We start from the raw sequence: 12,104 nt of genomic DNA, 5'->3' as shown, positions 1-12,104 counted from the left end.
ACCCAGCTGTTGAAATTCATTTTGTCTTGTTATTAAAAAGTAGGATTATTGTTTCTCTACAGTACAGCATGAAATCAGGGAAGGAGATACCTCCAGAGGATCTTTTATTGTACAGGATTGTTAATGCTATTCTGGGTTTTTGTTGTTGTTGCTGTTTTCTCTTTTTTTAATTTTGTTAATTTATTCATATTACATCTCAATAGTTATCCCATTGTTTTTTCATATGAAGTTGACAATTGATCTTTCAAAATTTATAAGAATTGTGTAGGTATTTTAATAAGGATTGCACTGAATCTGTACATTGCGTTTGGTAAATTGCTCATTTTTACTATGTTGATTCTCCAGATTCACAAGCATAGGAGACCTTTCCATCTTCTGATATCTTCTTCTATTTGTGTCTTCAGAGGCTTGAAGTGTTTTTCATACAAGTCTCTCACTTGCTTGGCCATTGTGAAGGGTGTAGTTTCCCTAATTTCTTTCTCTTCCCATTAGTCATTTGTATACTGGAGGGCTACTGGTTTGTTTTTTGTTTTGTTTTGGTTTTGGTTTTTGGGTTAATTTTGGTTCCAGCCACTTTGCTTAAGGTGTTTATCAGTTGTACGAGTTCCTTGGTAGAATTTTTGGGGTGACTTATGTTCACTATCATATTATCCATGAATAGTGATACTTTGATTTCTTTATATATTTTGGATATTAGCCCTTGGTCAGATATAGAGGTGGTGAAGACCTTTTCCCAGTCTGTAGGCTCTGGTTTTGTTCTGTTAACCGTGTCTTTTGCCATTCTCCACAGTTGGGTAAAGAGCAGGGACTAACTCTGACATGAACTCTAGTGTCCCATATTTGATGACCTCCACTTGGTGGGGAGCCCTGGTTTCACTCAAAGAAAGAATAAGCAGGCTACCAAGATGAGACTTGATAGCCTATGACCATAAGGTGTGGGAAGAGATCCCCCTTGGTCATAGAACTAGGGGAGGGGAATAGGGTGAAAGTGGAAGGGAGGGAAGAATGGGAGGATACAAGTGATGGGATAACAATTGAGTTGTAATCTGAATAAATTAATTTAAAAATATATAAAATAAAAAATTTAGAAAGCAGTGTCCTTTGCTTTACAGAGGCTTTGCGGTTTAATGAAGTCCAATGAAACTGTTGATCTTTCTTCGTGTTTTAAAGAAGTGTCATAGTCTAAATATGCTCAGGAGGTGACTGTCTTTCTACAATGTCAGGATCACATGACAGTGTACATGGTTGTTAGTTATAAATATTAATATCTTTGAAAAAATTCTTTCTATGGAAGAAGTATAGAAGAAAACAGCATGTTGTAATTATTTACTCCATAGTCATGATAGGGATGGGATGCTTTCAGGAATAGGGAGGTATCTAATAAAGCCCAAATAAGAAGTAAAGATCAGTGTATAAATAGAGAGGCCATAAGAATTAGCCCAAGAAATACAGTATTTTCCTTATTTTTGTAAGCAAGCATCCTTTTATTAAAAATATATAACAAAGAGTACTTTCTTGTATCAACAAATAAACATCAAAGCTAAGATTGCATATGTAGAGAATTCTATTTCTCACTAGAGACATTTTATGCTGTGTTATTACCAATTTAAAGATGTAAACAAATATCATCAATATTTTACATATAAATAAAGTAAGTTAGCAATGGTCAAATACTGTGTCTTCTTCTATAGGATGCATTTTGAGAAGTGTCATTTCTCTATTTGTAGATGTGACAAAACACTAAATCCTAGGAACAATGGTTGGGGCAGCGCTTTCATCTGGACCATATAAAGAATAAAAAATTATGTTGAGATCATCAGAGTACCCTGTGAACAAAGACTTCCTCATCAGAGAAGTCTGTTGGCCACACAGAGTCCTAGGAGGCTCAATGGTTTTAGAATTAAATTGCAGATTATAAATTATACTTATTTTAACTGTATTTCCAAGATGATATCACATCATTTTTATTTAACCTTTTGAAACATTATTTTAAAATATTCATTTCTTACCTTTGATTCTTGATCCTTCTTGAGTTTTTTCTTGCTGAAATGAAAACAGAAATAGGTCAAAATCTTTAACGAAGTACGTTTCTGATATTCTAATACAATGATTATCTTCAACATGAATCAAAACACACTTTTGGAAATTATCTATCAAAGTAAAAATAACTCAGTGCACATGTGTCTCCAAAAACCCACACATTTATTACAAGTAAACAAATAGCTAATGAGTAATAGTTATTCATGCCTCTCCAATTTTCATTCCATTTAATCTTAACAGATACTAAATAATATTTCCTAAATTTGTTTTCAGCTCAATATTAATCATAAAGCATTGGCAATGGTAAATATTTAAGAACTAATAGAGTGAAAACTCTCACTAAAGTGTGACTGTTAACTGCTTTTCCTTCCATTTAAATTAGAATTGGTCTTACTTTAAAGCTAATGTTGATAATACATTTTTTATTAAAAGGTTGCTAATGTCAAACCTCTCCAACAACTTGATATTCTTTTTATTATTTATCAAATAACCTCAAATATTACCTTACTTTCAAATTTTAAGTTAGATATTATATAATCTGAAATTTCTCAATTAAGATTCATGCAGTTTACTCTTTTAGAAATTTCACATTCTCACATAAAACAATTTTAAAGCATATCTCAAATACAGTATCAATTATTAAATATATATAAATATATATAGGATGCCATTAATGCAAATCATTTTCCAGTAAAAAAAGAAAAAATAACATATTGTTTCAACCATTAATTCCAAATTTCAAACTCAAGAAAAACTCTGTTGAAAAGTTATACATATTTGTGTGTTTGTGTATACATATATATTATATATATTGAGTCAATTAACTTAATAATGTGAATCTGAAAGCCTACTATACGACAAATTTAATGTAGGTCTTTACTGTTTTAGTATCATATAGTCACTTTACATGTGGATGGTTTCATATATATAAACTTATCCAAGAATATCAGGTACTTTGAGCATGTTTATTCAACTTTCATTTTTTCTTCTTCCCTGTTATTCCCATTGTTTCTCCAGTGTAGTCTTGTTTCTAGCTTTATTCCCATAATAAATGATTTCTTGTATCTATGTAAAATATTGAATTCAAAACTGAAATAAAGTAAGTAGCATTTGTCTTTCTGTATCTGCCTCATTAAACTCAATAATATGCTGCTATCCAGTTGCTTCCTTGTTCCTGCAAACAATGTAATTGTGTTCTTCCTTATGGCTCTAGAAAACTCTGTTGTGAATGTACACTACACCATTTGTTACCAATACATTTTATCCACAACATTTAGACTACCTTCTCATTTTGATAATTTATAAAACGTTGTAATAAATATGAATATACAAGTATCTGAGTGCTACAGTACTTGTACCTTAAGTCCTTTCTGCATATAACCAGATTATGTGTTTTGTGTGGTAGTTATATTTTTCAGTGTTTTGCTATCTTTATAAATATTTCTGTTATATCTAATCTAATTTCAATTCCCACTGTCCCCATATTAATTTCCTGCTTTCCATGTAATAATATCAGCATTTAATTTTTCTTAATGGACAGCCATTCTGACAAGGACAAATTAAAATGATAGAAATTTTAATTTAAATTTCTCTGATAATGTAGGATATTAAACATTTTATGCTTATTGGCTATTGGTGATTCATCTTTTGTGATTAAATGTTTACTTCATTAACTCATATATTGATTGAAAATGTATATATTGGCATTATATATAAATACATTCTTTTTTATTAATTTATTCATATTACATCTCGATTGTTAGCCCTTCCCCTGTTTCCTCCCATTCTTCCCTCCCTCCCACTTCCCCCCTTCTCCCCTCCCCTATGTCTGTGATTGAGGGAGACCTCCTCCCCCATATATGCTCTTAGAATATCGAGTCTCTTCTTGGTAACTTGCTTTCTTTCCTCTGAGTGCCACCAGGCCTCGCCATCCAGGAGACATGGTCAGAAAAGGGGCACCAGAGTTCGTGTGAAAGTCAGATCTCACTCTCCACTCAACGGTGGAGAATATCATGTTCGTTGGCTAGGTCTTGGTAGGGGTTCGAAGTTTACTGCCTATATTCTCCTTGGCTGGTGCCTTAGTTTGAGGAGGACCCCAGGACCCAGATCTGCCTGTCATAATGTTCTTCTTGTAGGTTTCCAGGACGCTGTGGATCCTACTATTTCCCCATTCTTCCATGCTACTCTCACCTAAAGTCTCAATAGGATGTTCTCTCCTCTGACCCACTTTCTTGGTAAGTAAAGTTTTTCATGGTACGTATCCCTTGGACTAGTGTTTTGATATAAGTGAGTATATACCGTTTGTCTGTTTTTACTTCTGGGTGAACTCACTCATTATGATAATTTCTAGATCAATCCATTTGTCCACAAATTTCGGGAATTCCTTGTTTTTAATAGCTGAGTAGTATTCCATAGTGTAAATGTACCACAGTTTCTTAGTCCATTCTTCTACTGAGGGACACTTAGGCTGTTTCCATGTTCTGGCTATTATGTATAAAGCAGCTATGAACATGGTTGAGTATATGTCCCTTATAATATATATTATGGCTATTGACACCATGTGCTATCTAGCAGGAAATTTTTTTTCCTATTTCTCAGTCTCTTTTTTTCTTTTTTTCTTACTCTGAATAATTCCTTTTGCTGTACAAAAGCTTTTAATTTTGTGAGGATATTTAGAGGGTTATTTACTGTGGTATTAAAGCCAATACATAAAAGTCTTGTTTATGTTTATACCCTTAAATGTTCTATGTTTTTCTCTAAACTTTTCAGTTCTTACAAAATGCTCCTTCATTAATTTGCATTTTTTCATTTTTTGTTTTGTTTTGTTTTGTTTGTTTTTGTATGAGGAGGAATTTTGGTTTCCTTAAGCTATTTTCCCAGTAACATTTCTTGAAGAAATTATTTTCCAGTTATTTGCTTTGGTATCATTGTCAAAATTCACATGCTGTCCTTAATTGTGTGTGTTTATGTCTGGTTTATCTGTTTTATTTTGTTGATCAACAAACCTGTTTCTTGCTTTTTCTTATGCAAGTACCATACTGTGTCATAACCACATCCCCTCATAAGCAGGGGAATTGACAATTATTCTTTTTTCCTTTGTTTAAAGTTGCTTTAAATATTTAAGGTCCTTTTGCTTCCATATGAATTGTGATTGTGTTTCCTTCCTTTTTATTGTAAAGAATCACACGGGAATATTGATAAGGAGTGTCTAAATCTAAAGAGTGCTTTTTTGTACTACAGCTATGTTAACAATATTGAATCTACTGATCTGTGACCATGGGTTGTTCTTTGATATTGTGTCTTTTTCAATTTCTTTCTTTGATGCTTAAGCTTTTTTCCTCTAGTAAGTTTCTAAAGTAGTAGCTTTCCATATAAACAGTTTAAATGTAGATACCCTATCATTCAATGGGTTTGTTCATTCACACTATCTGGAATAGACATCCATTTGCATTCCTCAGAAAAGTTCACACTAGAGAGAAAAACAACTGCAAGTCCAACACGACTGAACTGGATTAAGTGGACAGAGGTCAGTAGAAGAGACTAACAAGGAGGCCATGGAGATATTTATAAGGAATTTGGATTTTAATCTGAAAGAATTAGGACATCATTGAACATCTCTTCTTAAGCTAGTAATAGTGTCAGAATGACAAACATAACCACAACTGTTTTGATCATCTCTTTAGAACAGATTGAGAAAGGCAATAATTAAATTACAGAATAGGGATGAAAATGAATTGCTGTGGTAAGACAGGTAGGTGAGAACAATATCACTGAATAGTATGATGCTGGATTTAACTGGCACATCGACTAATCTTGGGTATTAGAATCAGAAGAGACAATGGTGATGCCAGAGACATGGGATTGGGAAGGAATCAAGCTATTTCTAGCTATAAAAGTTAATGGCTAAAGAATAAGCATTTTATCTTTACCTCATTTGAATTTTAGCAATGTATACTCAGTTTTCCTCTAATTCTTTGCCTTTGCCTATCAGGTAAGCATACCATTTACTCGGGTATCAACCTACTATAAACTTTGGTGAATTTACTAAATATTATGGCTTTGAGAGACACCACCATCCTTGTTCTACAGAATCACAGATTTGTTTTCTATGACAAACTGCAGTATTAAACATATTCTTAAATTTTCTGTCTATAACGTTGACATCTGTCTCTAGATGTCTAATAATATGGCTGAATGAGAATATCCAAATGAAACATTGATCTTCCCTCTTTGGCCATCATACAATAGGAAGAAGTAACTACTCCAACATTCAACTTCCTCAGGCTTTGATATTCCCCTTAGTCACATTTCCTTATGAGACATAATAGACATCAATGTTTCTGGAATGATTTTTAATATGTAAATGTAACTATGATCCTATGCCAAGCTTCTGATGGACTGAGAGACATCCTATACTGTCTTATCCTTAGCCAGCAGACTCCAGAAAAAATGGAACACAGAACAAAAATGTCCTTAGAAATACAGGATGGAGGAAAGATATATATATATATATATATATATATATATATATATATATATATATATATATATATAGAGAGAGAGAGAGAGAGAGAGAGAGAGAGAGAGAGGAAGACAGAGAAAGAGTAAGAGAGACAGAGAGATACAGAGAGAGAGGGCAGGAGGGAGAGAGAGAGAGAGAGAGAGAGAGAGAGAGAGACCCTTCTTCTTAGCCATTAGACTTCAGAAAAAATGGGACACAGAGAATAAAATGTTCCTATAAATACAAGATCTATATACATTATATATATATATATATATATATATATATATATAGAGAGAGAGAGAGAGAGAGAGAGAGAGAGAGAGAGTTGTATTTTTGTTTTACTATTTCTTGGATTTTTTCATGTTTCTATAAAATGGTATCATTGTTGTAGTTATAGTAGAGAGAAAGTAATAATCTTTCTCTGACTTAGCCGAACTAAAACTAAATCTGCTTTCCCTCTTATTTCTGCCTATTAACTTTAAATGCAGTGAAACAAGATAAATTACAGTAAAACAGTGGTTCCAAGAAAGACAGACTCAGTCAGAAATCCAAGATGGTGGTACCAATCACACACTGCTTCTGATCAGCAGGACAAGGACTGCACAACGACCTAAAGACCAAACTGAGATCTACAAGACACCTGTGTTGCTGATTCCCAGGTGAAACGGATACACATTGTATGGCTCACATGTGGGTCTGACCCCTGGCCACCCAGATACCCCACAGAAAAATCCCAGGGGACAGCCCACATTAGCAGCCATCTTGAGAAAGACTGTGAGACATCCATGCAGCTTTGGGCTCTCAACGCCCATCTTCTACTTACCGGAGCAGACGGGCCGAGCTGAGTCCCGACACCAGCCACAATCCACATTAGCTGTCATACCAAGAAAGACTGCAGGGCACCCAAGTACCTTTGGGCTCTGGTCTCTCTCAGTCCCCTAGCTGCTTACTGGCCTAGGCCAGCTGAGTCACGGAGCAGATAGACAGAGCCCTGTCATCTCATAAAGGCCTGTAGAGCATCTGAGCAGCTTTGGGTTCCAATCTCTCTTAGTCCCCAAGTTGCTTCCCAGGCTGGCCCATCTGTGACACAGAGCATACAGGCAGAGCAGAATCCAGGCACTGGCCACAATCTGCATTAGCTGCCATCCTGTGAGCCACTTCAGTCCTGGGTTTATCTCAGTCTGCCTGCCTGAGGCATAATGCTCTGACACAGCTTGGACATAGAGCAGACAGACTGAGCAGAGACCTACAGCGGCCACAATCCGCATTAGTTGCCATCTTACTAGCAGCTTCCGGCTCTGATCTCTCCCCACTCACTGGCAGCTTATGGCCTGATCCATGTCGGTCACAGAGCAGACAGGCAGATCAGAGACATGCATGGGTCACACTCCACATTAGCTGCCATTCTGTGAGCAGCTTTGGCCTCTGATCTCTCTCCACAAGCCAGTGGCTTACTGGCCTTCGCCAACTGGGGCACAGAGCAAATAAGAAGAAACCTGTTATATCAAGAAGGCCTGTGGAGCATCCCAGCAGCTTTGGGCTCTGTTTTCCCTCAGTCACCCAACTGCTTACCAGCCTGGCCCATCTGGTATACAGAACAGATAAGCAGAGCTGCGTCTAGCATAAGCCAAGACTCATATTTGTTGTCATCTTAAGAAGGTCTGTGGGGCACCTGAGCAGCTTCAGGCTTGAATCTCTCTCATCCCCTCTGCCGCTTCCTGGCCTAGCCCATCTGGATCACAAAGCAGATAGGAAGAGCCCTGCCAACTCGATGAGGACTTTGGGCTTAGAAATCTATCAGCCTGCTCCTATACTGTCTGGCCCAACTGGGGTACAGACAAGGAACCCAGCTGAGCTGAGCTGGCTGCAGGCTCCAACACCCAGTATCCAACATCCTGAGCAGGTCTCTAGGGAGCCCTAGCAAACAACCTTTGGCTTGGAGCTCTCTTTATTTGCTCCAACCAGCCTAGCCCACCTGGGACACAGACAGTGACTGCATTGGAGGAATCTCTAGGCCTCTTAACACCAGAGACAACCAGATGCCTAGAGGAAAACACAAGAAGACTAGTAACAAAACTCAGAGCCACATGACACAACCAGAAACCAGTGATCCTACCACAGTAAGCCCTGGAGATGTGAACACCCATGAAGCACAAGGAAAAGACTTTAAATCTGAGATGATGAAAATGACAGAATCCTTGAAAGAGGAAAATAAATCATTCAAAGAAATACAAAGAAATGCATGCAAACAGATGAAGGAATTGGATAAATTCTATAAAAATTTTCAGGAAAATACATGCAAATAAATGAAGGAATTGAATGAATCCTGTAAAGAATTACAAAAAAAAATCAGTCAAATGGGAGAAAAAAATGAATAAGACTATTCAAGACCTAAAGAGGGAATTAGAAGCAATAAAGAAAACTCCAGCTGAGGTTGGAGAAAATACAGAAGAGAACAGAAACCATGGACACAGGCAATGCCAACCGAATACAAGAAATAGAAGAGAGAATTTCAAGTCGGAGGATACGATCAAAGTTATCGATACATCAATCAAAGAAAACATTAAAACTAAAAAGTTCCTGACACAAAACACCCAAGAAAGACAGACTCTAACATCTAGAATTCATGGGAGACGATTTCAAGAAGGTAAGTATATTTCAAAGCCATTAGCTTCTGTATAAATAACCAGTCTTTATTCAGTGAAGACAGTTAAATCAAATATTTTAGAATGAAGTATTCAAAATTAGGGAAAATATAAAGTATAAATGTCCAGTGAAAGAGAATGAAAATATAGAAAATTGTAGGATTAAAATCCTGAGAACAAGGAAGCATAGCCTCCCAGGTAATGCATTATTTAAGAAGTGGGTTTTCAATTGTATAGATTCTTCTCAGAGGTCAAGTACAATTATCTCTTTAAAATACCCATTAGAGTTATTGAGCTAGTTGGAATCATTGCCTTCAGATAAAAATGCTACTTTATTTCTCTTGTGGGTTTAGATGTAATAATGGAAATATTCAAGTAAAGAAAAGGATACTATGAAATATACATGCTGATAAAATTTCATGATAAATCTAACTAGTAAACAAAGACTTGAGTTATGTGTTTTTGTTCACATGGTTTCTTGTTTCATTCTCTCTAGTTGTCACCTAGTTTTATGGTGTTATTATTATTTTTGTACTTGTAACAGTAGTGTTTGAAAACATCTAAATAATGGAAGGAAAGTAAGATAAAAAGAAAATGGCTTTGTTATTGATTTTATATTCTTATTGGCACAGAGCATGGGAAAAATGTGTTAGAAGGAAGACAACTTTTGTAACTTGTGGGAAAAGAAAAGCTGAGGTATGCAGTTATGATCAACTAATTAAGCGAGTTTAATAGAATAATTTACTTTATATAATAAGTAAAAGTAGTTACTCAATTTTGAAGGTTGGGTGGTTTGCCAAAATTCAAAAGGCTCCCGATGACTTAAATTTGCTCTTTCATGAGAAGTAAAAGAACTTACCACTCACAGCTTGGTGTCTAGAGCCAAGTCTATCTGGATTCATCCAGTATGACTTTATGATAGATAATTTTGACTTACATTATATGAAGCCAAATAGGCTAAGCAGTCACTGACACTGTATTTTACTGTACAGCAATATTTTAATACCTAGATTTATAAGTCAGTTTTAATATTCCTTCAAAATATGTTCTGATATGGTGATTAACTTTTGAAGTAAGAATCATATTTCCCCACCTATAAGATGCAATAATGAGAGCACCATTCATACCTCGCTTTGTCTTAAAATGTTTCTTAGAAAACTTCCAAATCAGTATACTTTGAAAATATAAACAGTCACCATAGCAATCTACTCCAGAGGTTAAAATACCCAGCAATGCTTGTTCCAATTCACCTTTAATTATTTAATTTCCTGGGCAATTAGCTCTTATCTTTTCTATCCTAAGCCTTTGATAATGTTATCTTATCTTACATCTTTGACAGAAAAGTTGTGCGAGAAAAGCATAAAAAACCAATTTGCGTGGAAAGATTGATTATGAAGAATCACGTGGATATAAATAAAATCTCTTAAATTTTTAAACCAATTAAGCTAATATAAAGTCAAGTTGTATTGGCATATTCAGTAGTTTTATAAGTGAGTTTAGTGGCCCTAAAAGATTTATGGAAACTAGTGTATAGCCACATATGCCAAGATAAATACTTGCAAGTCCTTAGCTTAGTATTATCAAAATAGAAAATATAATTAAGAGTATTAATTATCAACATTTTAATTGATAGTATGATAATTGTTAACATAGCAGTTTAAATTTCCTCTCAAAACTTTGATGTCTGATATTTATTTCCTAAACTAATACTACCAACAAAAAAATAATAAAGTATGAATTTGAAGAGCATGCAAATGTGCAAGGCTGGCCTGAAGTTAAGAAGGTGACAAAGCATTCCTAAAACCCAAGATTTTTTTCATCCTGAGAGTGAAAGAGTTTGCACCTTGCTCTAACACCAGCAGAAACCAGGAAATAGGCTTGAGCACCAGGTGCATGTAACAACTGAAAAGCTCATGTGTCTCCAAGGATCCAAGGGCTGACTGCAGTTTATCTGACCACTGAAACATGCTGACTGGGATTTCCTTTCTTTTCTATATGACCTTATAAGGTTCTTTTCCCTGGCCCCTGCTGCTCTCAAGTTTGCAAATGAAGCAACCAACCCACTGGTTTTGTCCCAAACAATAACATACCACCACATGGATCCAAAAGGACATTCTCCCTGAGGTATAACTATGCCCTTCCCCCTCTTAATAAAGGAGCTGGCCTCTGACACAGTCTTCAGGTCTTCCTTCCCTGGGGCACTTACTTATTGCCACTCAGGATCCTCTTTTGGCCCCGGCCATGTCCCCTCTACCCCATATGTCAAGATAGGGTACAATAGTCTGAACAGACCAGGAAGCCCGGCACATATGTGTCATATATTTATTTCCAGATACTGTATGGCAAATACGAAATACTGAAGTGTATTAAAACTAACTATTGGAGTTACAATGCTTTGAAGTTTATAAATTCATGGAAGTGGCCAATAGGAAGGTTAGTATAATTAGGTCATTAGAATTTGATAACACATTTCTTTTCTGACATTCCTACACAAGAATACACCAAAATACTCAAGTTTTTCCACATACCCTTCTAACAATTTTCTCAAAAATGTTTATTTTGTTGGTCTTAATTTAACTATAAAGATGCCTGGCAAATAAAGCACATGAAACAATGCAGGTAACTTACTTAGATTTGGCATTATAAAAGTATCAGTAAAGTATAATGATAAAGTTTTATTTATACTTAATTTAATCATAATTTTATACATTTTTCTTTGAATACTTTGTCTTGGATGAATGGTCCTGTTGCCCTTTTTCCTGAAAAAGGCCTTCTTTGACTAGTTAGTCTCAGACAGCATTTCTATTACTTGATTATAACAAGTTTACATTCTTTACAGGTGTACATATCCTTTAATGATATGTTTGAAATCATGCCTGTTACCCTTAGTGGAATGGTGATTTGATAAGAAGACT

The 12,104-nt window shown here is 35.4% G+C and overlaps 1 protein-coding gene across 2 annotated transcripts in view; it reads right to left on the bottom strand.

Annotated features, from left to right (window-relative positions):
* FSTL5 (follistatin like 5) overlaps window positions 1-12,104 on the bottom strand; it is a 580,413-nt gene that overhangs the window by 466,310 nt on the left and 101,999 nt on the right. For both annotated transcript variants that reach the window (XM_084768539.1, XM_084768540.1), the window contains exon 3: window positions 2,010-2,043. In XM_084768539.1, the coding sequence (XP_084624665.1) occupies window positions 2,010-2,043 (34 nt within the window). The remainder of the gene's footprint in view (window positions 1-2,009; window positions 2,044-12,104) is intronic.

Source organism: Acomys minous (genome assembly GCF_964271855.1).
Source record: "Acomys minous genome assembly, chromosome: 19".
NCBI lineage: Eukaryota > Metazoa > Chordata > Mammalia > Rodentia > Muridae > Acomys > Acomys minous.
The sequence above is the reverse complement of the archived record's forward strand: the minus strand, read 5'-3'. Positions and strand labels throughout refer to the sequence as shown.